This window comes from Onthophagus taurus, chromosome 2 (genome assembly GCF_036711975.1).
Source record: "Onthophagus taurus isolate NC chromosome 2, IU_Otau_3.0, whole genome shotgun sequence".
NCBI classification, from domain to species: Eukaryota; Metazoa; Arthropoda; class Insecta; order Coleoptera; family Scarabaeidae; genus Onthophagus; species Onthophagus taurus.
The window spans coordinates 14,656,162-14,680,158 of NC_091967.1; the positions used below are offsets into that span (position 1 = coordinate 14,656,162).

A 23,997-nucleotide genomic window follows, 5' to 3' on the forward strand; every position below is an offset into this window, starting at 1 on the left:
AGAAGCTTTCATTACTAGCATGTAGTTTCCTTCTAAAAATGTAGTGCTATTTTTGTTTAATTTTTCAAATAGTACCTAGAAAACTAAGCTTATGATCTATATGAAGTATATCAGTAAGTTAACGCAACTGCATAAACTGCAAGGTAGGTAATACAAAACGTTTTAGTATCAACTAATCCGAACTTATTCAGGCCATTCTTGTGCTAATAAAAAGTTCATTCTTTATATCTGTGAGTTGCTTTATTCACAGTGTTATCTAGTCTTGTAAGGAAGAAAGGGTCTTACGTTCTCTATTAATTCTTCACTATTTAGATCCTGTTTCTTTTATGCGGCATTATTGGTTATCATAGTATGTGGTCAAGCTGGTGAATCTTGTAATTTTCGAACAATTTTGGTTTTATTAACTCACTAACAGATATCTTAATGCGTCTCCTACTAAACAATAGCTGTTAAGGAATTAGATCGCACGCCACTATGAAAATATTTACATTATAAACAATTTAGACTACTATAAGCTATCAAATGCACCTGAAATATTGATATAAGGCGATACTGTAAAGTATTCTCAACTAACGTGGTAATACTCACATAAAAGATTTAGATACCGTTTATTTGCGTCGCTAGTAACAAATTAGCTATTTGAAACATCACAACAGCTTACATGAATTATTCAATTAACATAAACTAAACATTCTTCATTCATCATTCAGCATTTAGTTGAATCCAACATTGTTTTTCTCAAGCTCATAAAGTTGCAAGTTTCAAAACTTGTTATGAAAGTCAAGTTTTAACTATAAATTATTCCTATATTACTTACTAACATGATGGATAGCCAGTAATCAGTAATCTTAAGTACAATTGTTAGATAAGGTCGTGGTTGATACATAATGTCTGGATAGGATATTGAGCAAAACCAGAATGTTTACAAATCTCAAAGTCTTTTGCAAGAATATGCAAATTAAAGAGGGTAATGTTTTTAGGAAGAATAATTTTTTTATCTGCGATAGATTTTCTAGATTTGAATATAAATGAGCTTTTAAATTTTATGAAATTAAAACAATATATATTTTATATCATTAAAAGTTACAATTTTGTTAACAAAATTTCATAAATCTCTTATTATTATAACATGCGCAGTTATTTAAATTAATTTTAAAGTAGTTAGTTGTTTCATGATGCAGACGACTGCGAACTACGAGAGAGATTGCTGGTGCTGTTTTGTTTACTTTGAATTCTAACTTTAGAACTGCTGCTCCATTTTCTTTCTGTGTTCTTGTTGCGTTTTCAGGGTTGACATGGGCGCAATAAGACTTTAAAAATTTTAATTACAACATTTCTCCCAGAACTATTCACACCGGAAAAGTATTTTTCAATTTTACAATTTCATCCTACAAACTAAACTTGAAACGGTTTAACGCTCTCACAAACCGGATCAATATCTATTGAACCATTATTGTCGGTGTTTTATGACCACTTTATCAGTTTAAGAGGCGGAGATAAAACATTCGCTGCAACCATCCATTTCGTGTCATTCCAATTTCTGTTTGAATTGCGAAACAAGTGCAGAATAGAGAATGAAGCACTATTGAATTATACAATTTAAATTGGGTCGTAAAACGATATGAAATAGAAACAATAAAATTATTCTTACTGAACGGTTTAAAAAGAATTATCGTGTAACCAATTCAAATAAATTTGCATGTAACCATATTACATTATACGCGTTCGTGTGTAAAGCAAATTGAATTAATTTGTAATATTATATTAACACCCATTACTGTAAGCGTGCTTATGGTATCTATGTAAATACATGTAAATTAATATAGAGATAAGAAAATAAAATTAAACGACGTTTAATTTTTTTCTTTCATATCTCGATTTGTTTAAATGTTACAAATGTCAACACCGTATGGAGTTACGCACATTTCCATTTGATTTTGCATTGAGAAACTTGTATTGGAAACAAGACTGGAAAATTGTAAAAGTAAAGTACTCACCTTCTGCGGGAGATTGAACGTTGTAAACCAAACTTCAAACATTCCATAAACGTGTATATTAAAAAATGAAATTTATGTAAATTGGAAACATGATAAGAAATGTGAAGAGCTGAAATCCGACAGGAAAATCCAATATTTACGTTCATAAGTTACTTCTTACATTCTAGGCCACGTAACTGTAGCAAATTGATTTTGAAATAGTCTTTGAGAAATTCTATTCTATAAGCGCGTTATTATACATAATAAAAGCTTGACGTCAAAATCCTTTTTAAATAAATCTTTATGTATACATTAAAAATATATTTTGAATACGTTTTTAGAAATTATTAATCTATTTTTTATGGTTTCGTTAAAGGTTGACACATTAATTTCGTTTTTATCAATTTCAGAACATAAAAAGTCGTCGGATATAAAATTTGTGTAGTTGGTTTTTAATAAGACCGTGTTTTGGTACATAATTAGATAACGTGTTTTGAAATATATTGTATTTATAAATGTGACAATTCGTTTAAAAATAAATGGGCAACCGTTTGGTTTACCTATGAACTTAGCGACTTGAGATTTATCTAATAATAATACGCTAATATTAAACGGTAATATAATCCTCAAGAGATTTTTGTTACTTTATATTAAAATTATACATATATTTTACAGCTAACGTTGGAATGTGACATTGTCAATGTAACAACCAATTATATTTTGAACGCGTATTTCAGCTGATATCATTCCATGCTTTTCTAACAAAGCAACTGATAGTATTACGCATATTTTTGTTAAATATGCATATAACAATTTACACTATGTATATGATATGATAGTTAGAAATTATTTTGCTAAGAAACTTAACATAAATACTCAAAAGGCTTTTAACATGGCTATAATATCAAACTCTCAGTAATAATGGGGGAACTTTTCTACCGAATAAAGCCATTAAAAGGAAAGGAAAGTTTTTAATTTAAACTTGAAACCATTAAAATCAAGCTGTTGAATTAAAGTTGGTAGGTGATTATACAAACGAGTCATTATACTGCAACTATTTTGAGTGAGAGACAGGCACATGGGAATATACGTAGTGACAGTGTTCCTACAGGAATACCGTGTACTTTTTATAAATCCTAAAAAAATTGTTTACGTTTTTCTTAGTACAATTTTTGGGTACATTAAATTAAGGGCATATTAAGAGAGAACGAGTTCTTCAGATAATTAATGACTAAGATTTGCTAATAATCGCTCTGGGCAGAGTCCGTCCCAGATCAAATTAATCCTAAATTGATAGCAATTCGCGTTCAATAAAAGTCGGTAAGCACAATCGGATTTAGTGACAGCAAACCTATGTTACGTACTTCAGTAAAGTACCCGATTCAGTGCTACTCGCTTGACTCTCTAATTGTTGTTGTACCGTATGATTCTTTTTTCAGTGAATAATACAATGCAGGACCGAATTCATGTGCGAATCGATTAAATAAACAAAAATTTTCATTTTGAATATTATCGAATTCTTTTGCCACTTTTAAGAAGTGCCTTTTTTTTGTTACATCCTGTATACCAAGAAATTTTGCAAATTACAGTGACCTCCCGTCAATTTTACACAATACACTGTAATTTGATGGTGACGTTGATTTCATGTTTACGCGTTTAATTCAACATCAGCCCATTACCCAATGCAGCCTATCATCTGGAACATTGAACATTCTGTTGGACAATTGTGAAATGGCTTTTACGGAAACAGAATGACCACGGGATAATAAAATTTATGAATGTTTTAAACAAGTTAGTATAAAGAATCACAGTAAATAATGAACCCATTTTTTAATTTATATTCTATCTCTACAACAACGCTTTATTAAAATAAAGTGTTTTTCCTGTTAAATTGTAACGCTATGCTAAATTTTATAATATTGGATATGCGTGCTCAAAACTAACATACAAATCATAAGCCGTAATGAACTGAAGATAGAGTAAGTGGAATTTGTTTCTGGAAGTTTTCCCTACTTACCTGATCATGACACACAAAGGCAAATCTGTTGACTATTTCCAATAAAGATCGTATCATTCCAGAAGGAAGAAAGCTGCTAAAGATAACACAAAAATGCATTGAGGAGCAAAAACTGAATTAGTCAGGGAGGTTAACGTAAAAGACGTGGATGTACGTGCTATAAATAGTGAACTTAACTACGATGATATGCACAAATTTGAATAGATATTGTATTATTGATATATGTATTATCAACCATATTAAGTTTTGCATTGTCAAAAATATGTGACAACTGAAAGACTTAATTCAAAAGTTCAAGACAACGAGAGGCATCAACGATAGAAAGTCATCTTTGCTAGCTCGTTATCTTTAATAAAAAAGGAAACCAGAGATGTTTTAATAACTTGACTGTATAGAATAATTCCATTACTGTTGATAAATGACTAACTAATAATACTAACGGGTAAGCGATTTTGCTACATTCTTGATTTAGGCAGTAAGTATTATCAACCATTGGCAGATATTATTATACCATCCACCACAATTGAGATAAGAATGCAGTTGCTGTGAATGATTTTTTGTGTGTTGCCAAAAGCTGGTATAGGTAGGCAATCTGGATTGTTACACCCCTTATGCAAAGACATTGATCATTTAGACAAATTTCAGATGAATAAAGGTATAAAAGTAAATGAATGCCAACAATGCTAAAAGAACAACATGAAGGATTAACATAACAAAAGAGGAAAAGGAATCGGAAATCATTACACACAGAAAACTCGAATATCTGGGACATGTCATTAGAAAGCAACCCTGATATTCCCTGCTCCGATTTATACTGCAAGAAAGTCAACGGAAAAAGAGTCTCGTGGCTGCGGAAATTAAGAACTTGGTTTAGGAAAACCTCAGTAGAATTGTTTCGAGATACTGTCAAAAATATCATAATTTTCAACATTATTGCCAACATTCGAATCAGATAGACACCTAAAAAAAATGAAGAAGAAATCTGCATTAGATTTTATTTAAAATGTTCTTTATTTGATCATTATATCTTAATTCGTTCTATATAATATTTTTTTAATATTGACTATAGAAACTCAAGAGAAAGTAGAGTGTGGACCACTCTGGTTAATTTAATTTTGAGTTTGTTATTTGATGGCGTTGTGATGTTTGTGAGCATCATCCATTCAGAGGGTTCGCATTTAGTTAATTACCACACGTATATCTTTGTTAATAACATTTGGTTAATAGATAACAGGTACCTTCTTATTGTTACATTTGTTAGGTGCTAGCTAACAAATAAGAATCACAACAGTATTTTATTCCATTGCTGGTGAAGAAATTTATTTTATAAGATAACAAAGTTAATACTAAATTTCTTGTGTTGAAATCTTGTACTGAACCGGATCGAAAAAGATAATAAATGATTATTGTGAATCAGACCAGTCTGGCATTTAACATGCCGGATTTAAATTGATAACTCAAAACAACCCTAATATCTAAAATTTTAACATTATATCTTTTAATCTATCCAATTTATACTTGTCTAATTATCAGATATTTCATGTTTTATTGACATCTACAAACATTTGCCAAAAATATTATCTACTATTAAACTTTTATGATTGATAAATGCTATAAAATATATACGTTTTAACATGTGTAATAAAACAACATGGCAAAATCATCTCCTTTCCATGTTGTTTCGGTTAGTTATTTCTGAAATATAATTTGTACGTTCGTCAGTTTAAATATAGAACTGTTATTTAGGCGATAAGATAATTCTAAATTTACTCTGTGGATTGTGAAACATGCCTTGGTTTTGCAATGCTCTTTGCACAGTTAACGCACATCATTTGTGCTATCCGAGATAACGATTCTTTTTATTTCATTTTATAATCATAGATAATTTTTGAGTAAATAATTAATTAATTATACGTACATTATGGATTATTCATACTAAATTCGCGTGTTTTAAGCGTTTTTATTAAAACGATTACTTTTATTTACGAGGGAACCGTCAATATATTTCAATAACATAAATCATTTCACGGCAATAAGTTTGCCAGCCGTCGTAATCTTTTACAACGCCAAGGTATCACGTTATAGCCACAAAATTAATAACGATATGAAATAAACACTTGACATAACCGAATTTAATTTGTGCGATATCCTTGCAGTTATTACACAAACATGCGGTTCATTTGTTTATTTCATTATTACATTCAATATTAAATAAAATTTGTTCACGGGACCATCTCTAATTAAGTGCTATTTAATGAAATGTATTAAATACAACCATTACTAAAATCAGTTTAAAAAAACTATTAAATATATTATCAATCAAGTAATACGTTTGTCAACAAAAAAGAAATCAATTTTAATGTACTACTTTGAAAATGATAATCGATAATGATAAAGATGTAGGATGAAATATATACTATGCAAACATATATACTATAGGAGGAAACATTACAAGATTAAGATTACGTTATGCCCCATATTTTAATTTTAGTATCTTAACTTAGAACGAATATGGATTGTTTTATATAGCGTGGTTGTGCGCCATGGCACTTTTGGTCGACCTCGTTAATTTCAGAAGCGTTCACTATAAAAGCCGTGAAGAGCGCCGGGCGATGTGTTTACTACCGTTTCGAATCTGATAATCAATCTTCTGTTATCACCGACACTGTCATCGTGTAATCTTGCGGTTCGATTATGAAGTAACGTTACAAGCCAGACAGTTTAATCAACTAACGGTACACAATTACCAAATATGCGTGGGGGATTAGGAACCTATTTGCAATGCAAATTTCCAAATAACGTTACAGTAAAGGGGGATTAATGTCTCTGTCGTAAGTAGGATTTTCCGCTAGAGGCACAAGTTAACTTTTGCGAAAACAGAAATAACAACCTAGATTCAATTTAACATAGTTAGAAACTGCGTGGGTTGAATAGAAAATAATTTTGCGTTGTCTATATCCTTTGGGTCTCATCGTAATGATTTTGCTTTCCTGGTCATCCAATTCCATTTGATCCATATACGTTGAACCCACTCACCGTGAATTTGTTCGAAACAAATTACGCAAGAGTAACCAATTGAAGTCTGTGCACAGACGAAAGCGCGTGACGGTTCGGTTCGCGCAAACTGTAAACGCGCCTCGACATCGCACTGGTGATACCTCACCGTCATTACCGTAATGACCTTTACGGTACCGCGAGCTATTTATAGACGGCCGATTACTATAAATGTGTACCGGCGAATTGAAAGTAAAATGAGGTAGAGGCAATGCTCACGATTAGTACTTGCAAATGTTGCCAAGAGGTAGTTTATGAAATATTTGATAAATATACCACATACTTTATCCTATCGTTATCCATATTATCTTTGCCAATTTGAACAACTTTATTTTTCTCGTTATTCAATCATCTCATTTATTACTATAATAGGCAAAATATTTCATGTCAATAGAACTTCAAAAATTGCTATATGGATATAAGGACTGGATTCTATTAATCATTAAATACTGTAAAGTTATAAAGACATCTCCTTAGGAATGTATTTAGGATACAGAGGTGTATATAAGGTTGTAGGTGGGATAAGCATATCTCAGTTCAGTCTTACAGATCAATCTTATGTCCTTCTTATTTATCGTTTTGTTCATAATTACTACAGAGAGAGGTATTAATAACCCGCATTCTCTGAAGGTGCGTGTTTACCTTCACAATATGCCTTCAAGACTCAAACTGATCTCTTGTAATTAGACGTAGAGTACTTTTATTAACTTTTACAAATGACTACAGCCTAGGGATATCTTTAAAGTTCCTTAGGCTACTAACCAGGTGAATTAACAAATTTTTGATTTCCTCCACAAGTACCAAATGATTATTCAACCCAGGGCTAAATTCTATTAAGGTTATGCCTAAATGAATAATGTTATTCCTCAACTTAGCCAAAATGTAAGACTTTGAGACCTCTCGTACATACATTTATCAAAGAATTTGAAACCAGTAAAAGAGAAGTTGATTGAAATAGTTCATACAATACTTCCCATAAAGTGCAAGATAAACCCAGATAGAGTAAAATAGAAATACAATTTAATTTATATTAAAATTATATCGAGAAATGAAAGAAGAGTGACGATATATTAAAACGTTTAGTATTAAAATGCAGTTTGGTAAAGCATAAAACACCCATCACCTTAACAATGAGATCCTTCCTTTGCATACGATGACAGATTAGGTGTTCATCTCAATTCTAGGTGACCATGAAGCCAGCCATCGGAGCCTGGTTTAGCTTGTGCGGACTAAAAATAGACCACCCTGACCCTGAACGACAAATATGTACCTGTTGTGTGCTATATATAAATCTGGCCGCGGTTCACATCGTGGTTGTTTTTCTTCTTCGACGATTCTGCGCACGGATTTTGCGTGCTAATGCTGAAGAACTTTTGACATTATACAGAACTGGAATTACACGAAATTTTATAATCATTTTGATTTCTTTGTAAAATTTACTGCCATTACATAGCCCGTTTTTAGAAAGTTTGCAAATCAAATTTGCATGAAAACGTAACTTGCACCTATGTGTATTTACGTAAACCATTTAAATTGGTCAGGTTTGTTGTAACTTCTCGCGTGCCAGCTATTGCTACCGGTGACTGGAAGTAAACAGGAGTTAAATACAGTCGGCTGCAAAGAGATATTGCGATACAAAGGCCCGTGCGTGGCCCATTTTCGTTGACAGCAACATCACGTACACCGTCGTTTTCATTATTTCATGTGAACACGGCCTCAGTAATTCTTGTGGCAAGGGCGATACTACCTGTTATAGCAATTGAACCAGTCCATAAAGATTATTAAGTACGATCAAGTCCGTTTTATAATCGAGGCGCATTGGCTTATTTAAATTCATAATTATCAGGATATAAACTAGCATTATCCACTTATGTTAACAATTCTAGAAGTTGCGTTAAAATGAAATGTTTATGGATGCCTTAGATTCACACGAGACGTTAATTAAGATATCTATAAGGAAGACGTAAATTCAACATGTGGCGCAGTTTTGGTCATACATAACATACGGTCTTTATATAATAAGAAAATTATTTTAGGATTTGAGAAGAAAGCTGCCAACAACCTATTTGGCATACATCATTGCGCCTTACGTTAAATCTCTTGTTTACCGGTACAAATACTGACTTCGAGTTATCCCAACGATGGTCCTGTAATCCAAAACGGAACGAACTAAATAGAAAGGGATTCCCAAGATAAATTTCGCGATCGATAATCTCCCCTATATGAAACTTCACCTAAGCATATTCACCCTCACCTGTTATTTTCCAAAGGATTTAGATCCAATTATTCTGCGTTGTGTGTTAGTTATGTTAGGAGTGGCACCACAGGGCAAGTAACGTTATTGTATGCTAACGGTTACAAGCTATCGCTCCGCACCATGCATGGAAAGGAAAGCAAACTTCCCAATTTGCATTCTTTAAGGAAAATTACATAAAAATCTAAAGGGAATATAAATTAAAGGGGTTGAGGTATGGAAATTATTTAATTTTCATACCTAGTTACATTCTTTTACGTTAAGAATGTAATATTGCGAAGACGTCCCATCTACTACATATTTTAACGACGTTCTTAACGTAAAACTCGACATAGAGATGTCATGGTCATTTAATAAAACACTTTATTGGACACTTTAATGTGCTTTTATATAGGTCGAAAAATTGTTTTAAAAATATTTTTAAGTCATACTATTAATATTATTTATTTAATACATCAGTAGGTATATTTAAATCTGAATGTTAGAGCTCATAGATAGAATCCAACTCTGGTTATTCCTCAAGTTGCTCTATTCCATGTTAATACATTAACTCGGGGTATTCCCCGAGTTATCTATACGATGTATATGTTACCGTATTATATGAAATAACTAGTTATTTAACAATTATTTATTTGTACATGGATCATGTGTAAGTAGGAGATATAAGATTTCCATCACGAACACTAAACTGGGATCTTGCATATAGTTGTGTAATTATTCCATGCCTTGTTCCCAGTTTATAGTAATTATCATCAATAACATCTAGTACAATAGCAAGTATAGATCTAGGATCTTCTCTTCCATGATTTACCTCAGGAACTTTTACCCGAACGGTTGAAACAATAGCAGCTGAGGGGTTGTTTTTATCTGAAATAATCTTCATCTTTTTTGCTTAATGACATAAACCTTCTTTAGCGTCACTACGTTCCTTTATTATTAACGTTCTTCTATGGCACAATACACATCGTCGATTTTGGTCCACTCCATCGGCGTCTTCATTAAGTATTGCACAGCTGTAATGAATCGGTTTTAAACAATTCGTGCACAAGGAATAATTCTTTGACCAGGTTTCTAAACAAATTATACATTCAGTTCCTTCTCTATTATTATTAACTTCTTGTTCGACATTTTCTTTATCTTTCTCTTCGATGTTCAACTCTGTACTTTTATTTTCAATGTTTTCTTTCGGCAAAGAAGACATTAAACCAACTTTTGGATCTATACCAAAACATCACCTTATAAGGGGTCCTTTTGATGTCAGAATGATAGGCGCAATTTTTCATAATTTAGACAAACTGTAAGCTTTTACTCCACTTGTTTGTGCTATCTTGTTGCATCCAAGTGGTGAGCATGTTTCCACATCTTGATTCCTTGTTTTCACACTACCTTAGCTTTGGCTGTGCCTCGGCTTTCCATGCACAATTTTTAGCTCCGGCCACATATCCCGTAAACTTCTATCATGTTATTGCAAAAGTCGTGACCATTGTCTGATTGGAGAATGCTAGAAGCTCCAAGAAGCAAAAATATTTCAAGAATACGACTTGCAACTTCCTCAGCGCGTTTAGTTTCCAAAGGTTTTAACACAACAAATTTCGTAAGGTGGTCTTGATAAACCAAGGTGAATTTATAATTACCATTTGGGTGAGATTGAAAATGAATCAAATCGTCAAATTGTTAGTAGAGATAGTAGACATTTTTCCTTCACTTTCCTTCTTATTTCACTTCTCTCCATTGTTATACCACTAAAAAATTTCGTGTTTAGCCGGCTCACGGCTAAACGCGAATGTTTCTAGTTCTAAATATTTCTGTTTGATATATTAAAATAAAATCCAAACAAATTTGGTGACACATTAACCAATGTTAAAATTTGAAACAAAGAACAGTAATTCGTCACCGAAAAGATGGTGGGGGCCCAAGCAAAAGAGAAACGAAGTAAATAATAATATAATACGAAAGAAAAAAAAACTGGTTGATATCAGAATCAGTCGCCGAGCGGCGCGCGCTTGTCCTTCGTGTTTAAAACGTCTCAGAGGCAAACTATTTTTAGATCAGTTTTACATTTATTATAGTTCGTGCTGGTTGCCCGATACAGCGGGGGTCATATGTGTGTACACACTTAACGAAGCACACTGTCGCTGGGATCGCGCACGCTGTCCGTTTCACAGTACATCGTGTCTTTCGTTTATAATGCGTCCCTAATTATTACACTAAGAAACATATCGTTATTAAAAATATCGTTTCAAACTGTTGTTTCGAGATTTAAAATGCTGTGAAAGATTCATTCGTAATTAGAAACTGGACTAAAAATAGTGAGCGGTGTTGTTTGTGTGCTACTACGTCAGTCTCGTCATCGGATACTGATGATAATTAGAAAAGCAACGAAACCGTAAGTAACTGCGTGTACGTTTTTACCATAATGTGTACTCCTAAACATACGGTTAAATTAAACCAAAAATTTTAGTGACGTACTAAATGGTGATGGCCTTCTACAACTTATTGTGTTATAACTCGATGAACAAACTCAATAAGTAAATATTACTACTTTTCGAAGAATGCAGATAACAAAATTGAGCAATCTATATTAACCAAACAATCCCAAATAATATTAATATTTATCATGATCAGTTTATTCCCCAAGTTACAAAATGAAAAAATATACAATAAAAACGAGAAAGTTGTAGTTCAGAACTTTCGAAACCTAACTTATCCTATTTATCTCCCTTACGAGTATTTAATCAGAGCGACATCTTTCATAGCGACGAATATACATTAAATTATTTCATTAAAATTTAGCAAAGATGAATAAATGCTTTTCAGCGGAAAATAGGGTTCATTGTTAGTTCTGTCGCGAACTTAGAGTGAGGTAATGATCTCTGAGAACGGGAGAGTGCAAAAGCTTTAATCGCATTAGGAATCTCATTATATACCATAGCTAGTTAATAATTTAAAGATCTTTAAGGAAATTCTGTTTGATGTCATGTTAGAATACCTTTACATCTAAAGATGGTGTAAACAAAAAAGTGTATTTAAGTAATCAATTTATAAACTTATTATACTTACTAATTCCAAAGTTTAAATCTTTCAATGCCATGATGCTATTGAACATGAAATTGATCGGTATTACTCACACACGGTTTGTAAAGACACTGACGTTTGATTTATAATTGTTATTAAGACATGTAATTTTCTTCCCACTTTACTCCTTCACCTTAATACAGCCACCCTGATTTTAAAAATTCACAATACATAAACATGTCCATAAGCGATGAGATTTTATCAGGTGATTTAATTGTCAATGGTATTATCCGGAATTAATGGAATATTCCGTAGGGTATTTTAAAGGCCATACGATTTTGGGGTGAAATTGTTAGCTTTGCAGAGTTCTCGTACTGCCTCGAGGATATTTGACAACACGGGGCACTCGCCTGTGGTTTGTTTATTGATTTGATGATAATCAGCGCAAAATTGAGTAAACTCGAGGACTCTCTTCGATAACCAACCAGGAGGGCTTCCTGCAGCGCAATGATCGACCGATGAGTAAAGCTAAATCTGCGAATGTTATTCATTTCCGCCCTATGTGATGGTCGCTGGTTTATTTTCGGGTTGCTGTTCATTGTACATGGGGAAATATTTGTACCAATATTGCTCGAAGTTGGCAATGGATGGTAGGGAAGGTTTACTGAGGTTCCGTAGTTTCGAAAACGACGTTAAATTAGAGATGATCGATGCATTTAGCTTCTATTTCATTGATTCCTTTGTTTTCGCGAATATTTTCTGTTATGACCTAACGATTCTTGCGGCAAAGGTACTTACTAGTCAGGAGTAGCAATAAGTTTTGCAATATATACAAGTTCGCCTGAAGACAAATCGACGAATGTATAATACAAATCTCCTCTAAGATCGGGTTAAAGAGTAGTAGATATTTATGTTTTTATGTTATTTATTTACTTTATATTAAACTACATGTTAGGTGACTTATCCAAGTGCTATCTATTTCAGGATTTCTAATTTATTTTTAATTTTATCAAGTTTTTATTATTAGTTAAATTACCATAATATTCCATCTCAATTGGAATACTACCATGGTTTTTGCCCTTTATGGACCACCATAAATGAGAAAGCAAACCAATTAGGAAATCTTGTATGTATTTGAGGTTGGTGTTTTATTTCATTTCTTCTATTTTTTGTTATATCTCACATATTTCTGGAACTTGTATTCAGCATTCTGGCGTAAATCAGTCACGACGTCAGGCGATGTCAATATATTCCATTTCATATATTCTCATTTAAGCGAGCTGTTTGCAAAAGAAATTTTTTATGTTTTTGTTTGAAATGATATAGCCAGGAGGATTGGATTGACCAATCTGACATATTGCCAATTCCCTCTTTTCGCCACAACTTTCACAACTGGTGGAACAACTGTTGTGGTGAACAATTGCACAATAAAATCTAAGTGACTCCAAGAATCTGGCAAGTGCTAAGGAACCGAGATGCCTTGATCTTGACGTGGGTTAACAAGGGTTGAAATGGATGTATGAAATAAGCTTTGCGTTTTTCATCAGTACTAAGTTCCACTTGAAAAAAAAAGTGTATCTAAGATCGTTAAAAGTTTCGATGAAATCGTTTAAATTTTTCCGTGAACTGAATAAAATTGTCATTTATAAATCAATTTTGCAAAATATAAAGCTTTTTGCATTATTAAAAACTTTAAATTAGATACTCTGCCTATTAATATTACTGCCCGTTCACAATATATTAACTTTCCAAACTTCATGTGTAATTATACTTTGTTATTGATTATACTTACTCATTTTTTTTAAATTTTGTAACTCAATTATTAGTTTGGAAAAAATGTCAAGTAAATTTAAATTAGTCACTCTTCCAGAAAAAGCTTTAAGTTATATATGTAATAAATTCTTCGATGAAGTTCAATCAACTCTTTTAGAAAATTTAAAAAGCTAATACAAAATACAAAAAACTTCGTTTATTTACTCCAGTGAACTATGGAATATTAACATAAAATAAAATAAATACAACCGGTCGTGAACCTAAAAATAGCGTTCTTACATAATAAATACACACACCTATGGTCTTTCCAGAGAAATCTCTCAGAGAATGCTAGCTGTAAACATACTAATTATTTAAATATTATAAAATCCGTTTATAACTTTGAATAAATAAATAAATAATAAGTAAATAAAATGAAGTGTTAACGTCTATAATTAACCAAATAAATTCAATTTTTATTCTAAACAAATTTTAAAATAGTTAAGTTTGCGTTTTCTAAAAGGGTACCCGTATTTATCAATTATACCAGAGAGACACATTTGTCAGTAATGCTCTGTATAGATCGAGTAATTCTCTACGGACACCAGCAGTTTCCTAGTTTCCACTAAACGTTGTAATATTGAATGGCAGAGCTTCTATATCTCACATCACGCACATGCTTCAACGGGTGCGATGAGATCTTCACAACACGCTTGATTTTAATTTTACGGGTTAACTGGTTATTAACTTTTATAATTTGCTAATTGTTCTAAAGCCTATTTATGAACTCGGGGAATATCGGATTGGCTTAACGTGTTTAATAAGAAATATGCAGTTCAGCAAAATTTGTCACGCCGTCATTAATATTAAGTAATCGTTGGACATGTGTAATTTGTAAAGTTTATACCGTTGTTTGTAAAATGAATGGCTACTGAGCCTCCTGCGCTTACGTACGTTGCGGTCGTGGCAACGACTAGAGATTTATCGGTACATGTTAATACAAGTAATTAGTACTTACCTACTTACAATTAGGCTAAAGTGCCAATATAAACACCGATAATTAAGCGATGAATCGTCGAACGTTTAGTTTCGGTTTAATGATCTCATTAACGACGATTGTATTGCTCGTTATTTTCTAAGATTACAGGCGCAACAGATTTTCTTGACTACATAAAATCTTATTATTCTAAATAAAGAGTAGAGAATCAACTTGTTATTTTTATTAAAAAAATTGCTGACATGGAGGTTTACTTCGAACTTGTTGGATTAATAGGAATTATTTTAGAAATAGCTGTCAACCTTTTTTTATTTTTTACTGGTATACATATTACGTTAATAACTTGTAATATCCTGTTTCCGTTGAATAGCTTGATAAAGATAATAGATATAATCTTGGAGAAGTTAAAATGTTGCAAATTATTTATTTTACATGATTCATGTCATCCGTAACATGGAGCTATCGGCCTCAAGCCAAGAATGATTTATGCCGATTAGGTGATCCCGGCTCATAAATCAGGAGTCGATATAATTTTAGACAAAAATCCCACCTGAGGCATCCACAATCTGCCCGGCAGGACGACATAAATCGTAAACAGCAATTTTCTAAATTGGAATCGCCCCGTAATACAGGATATTAAGCGCGAATGCAAGGTGCTTTGTGCGGTACGGTATATTTTTAGGCACCGGTACTAGTTATTTTAGTACTGCGGCTATAAGATGATCTTCATTCGCTTCTTCTTCATATGCGTAAGTGTAGGATCATTAGAAAGGCGTCCATACGAACCTAGTTTTATTCCAACGTTCTCCGAAATAGAATAGCAAACAGGAAGCCAAATAAACCAACGGATATACACGTATATCCTTTGGCGGTTATTTTTATCCGTATGGTTAGCATAAACCAAATTATTTATCGTTATCAAATTTTTGATAAGTTATAAAATTATAATTAACATAAAAAATAAATGTTTTTACTTTTTTATTTATCAAAAACAGATTGATATTTTGCAACAAAATAACTTAATTTTTTACATTTTAAACAACATCTCCATAATCTTATTATTCCGCTAATTAAATTTTAATTTATTTAATTTGTAATTATCCCACATGACACCAATGAAAAAGTAAATCTTTCCTAGCTTGTTGAAGAGTCATGTGTGCGGAATTTATAAATTAAAAATAAGTAGTTCACTAAAACTTATTATCGATGGGACTCGCTGAGTATATTTACAAATACGATATCGACGTCTATTTTTGGCGTTTAACATTCATACTTCGGACACGAATAAACATTTTTATCGACGATGTTACTCAAACAACAATATCTATAGCAAATGGCCGACAGTTTATGCAAATATACATGACTATAATGACTACATTGTTCGATCTAACAGCGTAGTTAATATGATAAATATTATATACTATATACAAATCATTATATACGTAGATAGGTGTCAAATTAAAATTCATCTTAAACGTTAAAGTAAACATCATGTTTAAGGCATTGTTGTGATTCCCAATGTGTTAGCTGAAAAGTCTTCGAATTACGCAAAATAAAGCTTTTCGTATTTGTGTGGGAGCAATGAAGTCGACTCTAATTGAAGCCTTATCACTTGAAGTTAAATATCCCCCTCTTAATTTATCTGTTAGATTACACCAACGACATTTACGATTGAAATTAGAAAATCTCAAATCTTTTAAATTATCTCTAAGAGTTATTTCACAATGCTTAAATTAACGAGTCTATGTTCAACAAGACAAGAACTATTGTGAAAGCGTTCAAATATGTGAGAAACTTGAATTGATAGAGGGTTCTAATTAAGAATGGTTCTCAGAGTGTGCCAAAGGCTTTGTACAATGGGAGAAATGCGTAAACAGTAATCCACCAATCATCTAAATGGTCGAACGTTATTCACGTTTGTGTAATCGAGGAATGGGTCTGTTTTCGTTGGATCAAAAAGCTTTGAGGCATTCATCATGATGAGGTCGTGGGGAAAGTTTGTTTGCTAGGAATGATTATTGTAAACATTAAGTTATGAAGTTCGCGGAACTCTGTATGAATTAATACACGGCATAATTAAGAATTTCTTTGTGATGTTACATTTTTTGTTTTGTTAGTAATAATTTTTTTTGACTTATAGGTGATCCTGGAGAATTCTTAAGCGCGGGGGCCGGTCATGCGCCTGGGCCCGGCCCTGCTGGTCGCGCTGCTTCCACTTCTAGCTTGGGCTGACCCGACGACCAACAACATCATCAACAGCCGCGTCGCTCCCGATGACCACGAGGCGCCAGCGACGACGTCGGCAGTCGCGACGGCTTCCGTCCCGACGCCGTGCTGTAGCTCCACTGAGCGCACTTCCACAGACGGCGGGGCGACGTCGACGAATGCGACGCAAGAAGGCGCCACCTACCTCGGAGAATACCCCGTCGGAAATAAAAAGAAAATCTTTCATATCGGCTATTTGCCTGCCGTTCGAGGAAACCTTAATGAAAGACAGGGATTGGCTATTTCTGGGGCGATTACTTATGCTTTAGATCAGGTAAGAATAATAAGTATAAATACAGAAAGTTTAAGAAAATTATATTATTATGGCAAGTGCCATCACAAACATGAAGTAACCATTAACCACCACATACTGTCAGCAGTCACTGCATCTAATTTCATTGAATTTTACTTTTAATTTCTGGATACTGCACCCAATAACTGGGCAGTAAAATTCTGGATACTGGAAATCTAGAAATCAATCATTGAATACTAAATGTTATTATTATACATACTATCTATCTTCTGGATAGCTGGGTATTAGTATCATCAACCTAACACTGGAATTTTCTAATGAATATTGTAGTGAACCACTAGATTAGGTCTTTACATCTATTGGAGAATTTTGGCCAAACTCAAAGTGGAGAAAAACACGAGAAAAATAATCTAATACTGCAGGAGAGTACTTTGCAAGTAATTGTAAAGGCTTTTCTTCTCTTCCCGCTCCTTAAACGGAACGAATTTTTTCGCCGTCTTCAGCTTCCTTGGTTTAGGCTTCTATTTTCTTTTTATTTCGTACTTCTGGTTACTTGGCATCTTGTAGGTTTTATCTTGTTTTTAGCTTCTATCTTTATGAAAATATTCGGGATTCCGTCATTATTTGCTCACCGAATTTTATCCGGCTATTTTAGAATTTAAGTTTCGTTATTTCCGATTTATCATTTTTTTTAATTTCATCTTCCTGACATTTTTGCTTCTTTTAATGAATATTATCGATGGGTGGAGAGTGTATCCAACTTTTTGTCTAACGCCAGAGAATACGGAGTAGTTTGTTCAATAAAACCTATATAAGTCATATCAAGGGGTATTACCGTACATATCGAAAATAAGTGCTTTGTCCCAATCCACTATTGTTATAAAAATACTTCCGTTATTTGCTACACTTCTCATATACTTGTTACGTTCTGGATATAAGCTTCTGAAATAGGGATACTTTTAGAAATATTTTCTTATTCAGTAAATTCTCTTTACAGCATTGAAAACAAAGTTAAGAACTTGTGGAGGCTTTAATTATTAATTAACTCTTTTTATCTTTTTTCTTATTATTCCATCAAATATACAATAACATCCATGGTTATTACATACATTAAATAGACATCAAAAATACATTTAAAATACGTATAAAAAGTTTAATTTAATTTCTATAAGCATTAATTTATAGCATCGGCTCAACGAATTCGCAATCAAACGATTACGATGGCACTTCTAAAGAAATACTATTTAATTAACAATAAATAGTTACTCCTTCTAGTTGCTATTTGTTTAAATTGAAAACTTAATGTAATGTAATCCTTGTATATTCGACAAATGTATTTCTCTCCTTGAGTGTTTACGATATACACAAACAATATTTAATATCTTTAGTAGCTAATCGGTAGCATTATAGTGTAGTAGTTACTCTTTAAATTTTTTCTAATTTGATTTTTAAAATCAAAGCTGTAAGAATCAGCCTTTCTTCCTTTCTTATACTTTGAATTGTTCCTTTTCTTCGAGAAGTCTTCGCAAACGGCATTAAGGAAGCTTTTTTTCTCTTATAACGACGAAGATAAGGTTCGTGAAGATTTTATTGATTTAAGTATTACTGTTTGATTATGATGTTAAGCTATTGCTGATTGTTGGGCAATCACTGGTTACTAAATCTAATTTCAATTCTGTATCTAACTTCTGGATACTGAAACCAGTCACTATGAATACAGGGTATTGGGTACTAGAATCATCTACTAGATACTGGATCAACCGTTGAATGCTGAAACCAGTTATTTTGCATACTGCATCTAATAGTTGGACACTAGAATCATTAAGTTAACACTGGAACCATCTAACGGATTCTGCAAAGAACACTTGTTGGATACTATTTATCACTCATATATTGGATATTAAAATCATCCACTGGATACGAAGTCATACACTAGATTCTGGTTGTAACCATTATGGAAGCTGTATCTGATTTCTAAGTGTAACCACTATTAGTACAGCACCCAACAACAATATTTGAATCCTCAGAATGCGGAACTCGTCCGTTAGATATTAGAATCAATCGCCGATGTATTCAACATTCATAACAGCCAGATTGGTCATTATTGTGGTTATTAGCGCAGCAATCAGTATCATGATACCTCTCGGAGGATAAGTTAATTTTGTTTTGAAAACAATTTTGTTGCTAAGACCCCAATAATTTTTGTTATTTGCCAAAGTGGAAATCTTGCTGTTAATAGAAAAGCTACCAAAGTTGTTTTAAGGAACTTACAAACGAACTTAGTAGCTCAACTGTTTGTTGTTACAGGAAGATTGATTTCGAGATTTTTGCAATGCCTTTTATAAGTTTGTTTGTCTATAATTTGTTTATTTACTTTGAGCAATAATTGTACAACGAGAGATATTATTTAATCTAATCTTCACCTCATCAAAACATTATGTTTACAATCAAATATTGTGCGATAGAGCTGTTTTCTTATTGCGTCGATATGGTTATTTATTTACCAACTTTCAAAAATCCCATTATTCTTAATTAATTTATGTTAGCTTTTAAAGGTAAATTAATAGATCAAATAATCCTATTTTATAAAATAGTCGAATATCACTAAAAAAATTACCGTATAATACGTTTTAACGCAAACGTGTTAATGAAACAAGCCCGTATTTATTTATATTGCTAAAGCGCATGACTATTTTGAGAACTGCCTTGTTTACAGCACCATCACATCTCTATAGCTGTTATTATTTAAAAATACAGTGAAATTAACACAGTGGTGTAACAAAGATTAGTTATTACTTTATATAAAAAAATTAAAAATAAAAAATTAATTCCTTTTCGTAATGGTTATTTTTAGGTTTTATAATTCCGTGTTTCTAGACCTGAATCGAATTTTAAATTGACCAATAAAATAGTTGAAAATAGACGACGTAGGTGTTTAATCGTTGAAATTTGTTTTTAGATAAACCGCAACGAAACTTTTCTTCCTAACGTCACGTTGAAATTAAAATACCATGACACAAGAGGTGATACAATTGAATCTGCCAGTGCAATATCCAAAATGATTTGTGAAGGAGTTGCCGCCTTTTTTGGACCAGAAGCCTCTTGCCACGTGGAAGCCATTCTATCTAGATCAAGAAACATTCCTATGTTCAGTTATGTAAGTTAGATTTTTAAAACCAAAAAATTTTTATACTTTGTGCGTTCATCTTTTAGAAATGTTCAGATGCGCAAGCATCCGAAGTAGAAACATTTGCAAGAACTGAACCACCGGATACTCAGGTATGAATCACGACGAAGTTGAGTTACCTAAATCGTAAAGTTTTTAGCCAAACGGATCGGTGCACAGAACCGTAAAAAATTACATACTCACGCAGCCGGTTGTCGACCACGTGTTGCGATTGTGTTCTAAAAATACTGCCGGTCGTAAAGATTGAAAAGCAATTATAAATATATCTTAGCGACCTCTGGCTATTTTTAGATCTACGACCGACCGTGTGAAGGTGCACCTTACTCTGCACAATTTTAACTTCTAATTAAGCTGTTTCTTTCCTCCAATTTAAAAATATATTAAAACCTCGATATAACGAATTAATACGGGGAATTATATCTATAACAAGGACGGTAGAATCTAAGAGAACTGCTACATCCCGGGAACATAGGTTGCTCAGCTCGGAGGACCGTTCGTGACGTCAACGCTTAATAACAATTAGAACTAGAACTAAGTCGTGCGTCTCTAAAGAGGGCTAAACCTGAATATCTAGTTCTACGTCTAGTGTTAATTCTAGTTTTCTATGAAAAATATACAACAATCTAACGCTGAATAACAACTAACACTAGTACTAGAACTAACACTAAACCTAAAACTAGAAACATTTGGGTTTAGTCGTTAGTGCGTAAGGTTACTGAACTCTAGTGTTAGTCCTATAAAAATTTACAACAATCTAACGTTGAATAACAATTAAAACTAGAACTACCTTCCTTGGTTTATACATGCTATAGATAACTCGGGGAATACCCCAAATTTACCTATGAACATAAAATAGCTAATATATCATTAAGCGCTAACATTTATATTCAAATATATTAATGTATTAACTAAATAATATTAATAGTGTGATTTAAAAATATTTGGCCATTAATCCAAAGTCCGTTATATCGAAGTTTTACTGTAATTAATTTTTTTTGTAGGTCACAAAATCGGTGCTATCTCTTCTTTTTTATTATAATTGGAAAAAATTTACAATAATCTATCAAAAGTCTTGGGAAACGGTCGCTAAGTCACTTAAAAAGGAAGCATTAGCCAATAATATGACCATAAATGATTATGAAGTGATTGATGATCATTGTTGCGAAAAAATGCTTAAGTGTTGTGAAACTTCGTTCTTCAACGAACTTATTACGAAAACTCGACATAGAACTCGCCGTAAGTCTTAATCAAACGAAAATTCGATAAAACCCTATAATTTTCAAACGTAACTTATTTATAGTATACGTTTATCTTGGAGGTACAACAGCTTTACTTCAAATGATGACAATGATGCAGCAAGCACAATTATTTGATAACGGTGATTATATGGTGATATATGTGGATGTGAACACTTATTCTGCTAAAGAAACTTATAAATACCTTTGGAGTAAGAAGAAATATAACTATTTTTTTAATTTAACTAATTTCTATTTTTTTTTCTAGGACATGATTTTCTTACAAATGTAGGTACATGCGAAGATTTTGATAAAGATTTTAGAAAACGAGCACAATCGTTACTGGTTATTGTACCTACAGGAATCTCAGATGGTTATGAAAATTTTACAGCCGCCGTTAGAAAATACAACTCGAAAGAACCATTTAACTTTGTTATACCAGACATATTCAACTCCGCTGTGGTGAGTACGATAATTTTTTATTCCCGTATTCAAAATTGATTCAAAAAAGGCGTTTCTTTCAGTTTGTTTCGATTTATGCGGCGTATTTGTATGATTCTGTAATGTTGTACGCGAGAGCATTGCACGAATTGCTGCAAAATGAATCAAATTTGGATGATGAAAAAATTGATGAAATTGGAAAAGACGGTATGAAGATTATTAAAAAGGTTATCAGTTTCGAATCGTACCCCAGTAGGTTTTAATTTTGTCACTGTAGAGTTTGTTTAATATTATTAAAAATTTTAGGTATTTCAGGAGTGACTGTGAGAATTGATAACAATGGCGATTCGGAAGGAAACTTTTCCCTTTTGGCTTTGACCGAATTATTTGACGATGATATCTCTTTGTCCAGAACTCTTAATTGTTCATGGCAAATGCGCCCGGTAGCAATATTCAAGGGAAATGCTAATGGAATACCAGTGAGTGAGTTTTTGTCACTTGTTTAAACATTATACATAAATCCATCCTAAAAATGACATGTTAAGAGTACTTATCAAAGTTTTTTTTTCGATATAGCAATACCAGCTGACAAAAACGAAACCTATTCTTTGGTTGAAAGGTAAAGTGCCTCCGCATGAACCAAGTTGCGGTTTTAACAATGAACTGTGCGCGAAGAAAAGCGATAGCTTCAAAACGAGCATTGTGTCGGCTGCTGTGTTAGGTGCGATGCTTTTCTGCGCTATAGTCATTACAGTGAGCATCTATCGAAAGTGGAAGATCGAACAGGAAATTGAAGGATTATTATGGAAGATAGATGCACGCCAATTATCTGGATATTACGATCCTGTTGGGTCTCCTAGTCGTGTAAGACACGTTTTATTATTAATTAGCCTCGATTAATCTTTATTTTTCACATTTCTAGACTAGTATAGGAAGCATTAGTATGACTTCGTTTGGAAGTAGGGCTGGTGTTCAACCATTTGCAACGACAGTTTTATTAAAAGGGGTAACCGTGCGGATTAAAAAACTATCCTTTTCGAGGAACATAACGTTTTCAAGGGATGATATGAAGAAAATGCGATTATTAAGGGAGCTTCGACACGATAACGTTAATTCGTTTATAGGAGCCTGTATCGACACTACGTCAATTTTACTAGTCACTGACTATTGCGCCAAAGGAAGTTTATATGTAAGTCACCGGTTTTCATTCATTTAAAATTATCGCCCAATTTACTACTATTTTGCAGGATATTATAGAAAATGATGACATTGAACTGGACAGGATGTTTATTGCTTCGCTTGCCCACGATCTCATTAAGGTAAAATTCTTGTTACCATATTTTTATTTGTAATTATTTTAATTTCCATATATAGGGCATGTTGTATCTACACAATTCTGTGTTAGAAGTACACGGTAACTTAAAATCCTCGAATTGTGTCGTAACTAGTCGTTGGGTTTTACAAGTTACTGATTTCGGGTTAGCAGAATTAAGACAACTTTCGGAAAGTGATGTTGGAAGTATAGGTGATCATCAACATTATAGAGGTAAA

At 32.8% G+C, this 23,997-nt stretch overlaps 1 protein-coding gene across 1 annotated transcript in view; it reads left to right on the forward strand.

Moving 5' to 3' along the window:
* The window catches only part of LOC111426980 (receptor-type guanylate cyclase Gyc76C-like), a 65,393-nt gene that overhangs the window by 38,926 nt on the left and 2,470 nt on the right, over positions 1 to 23,997 (forward strand). Inside the window, exons 2-13 of the mRNA XM_023061914.2 lie at positions 17,206 to 17,604; positions 20,543 to 20,740; positions 20,797 to 20,862; positions 21,772 to 22,006; positions 22,071 to 22,217; positions 22,274 to 22,467; positions 22,530 to 22,698; positions 22,753 to 22,925; positions 23,023 to 23,310; positions 23,369 to 23,635; positions 23,694 to 23,765; positions 23,821 to 23,992. Of these exons, the coding sequence (XP_022917682.1) occupies positions 17,242 to 17,604; positions 20,543 to 20,740; positions 20,797 to 20,862; positions 21,772 to 22,006; positions 22,071 to 22,217; positions 22,274 to 22,467; positions 22,530 to 22,698; positions 22,753 to 22,925; positions 23,023 to 23,310; positions 23,369 to 23,635; positions 23,694 to 23,765; positions 23,821 to 23,992 (2,344 nt within the window). The 5' untranslated portion in view covers positions 17,206 to 17,241. The remainder of the gene's footprint in view (positions 1 to 17,205; positions 17,605 to 20,542; positions 20,741 to 20,796; positions 20,863 to 21,771; positions 22,007 to 22,070; positions 22,218 to 22,273; positions 22,468 to 22,529; positions 22,699 to 22,752; positions 22,926 to 23,022; positions 23,311 to 23,368; positions 23,636 to 23,693; positions 23,766 to 23,820; positions 23,993 to 23,997) is intronic.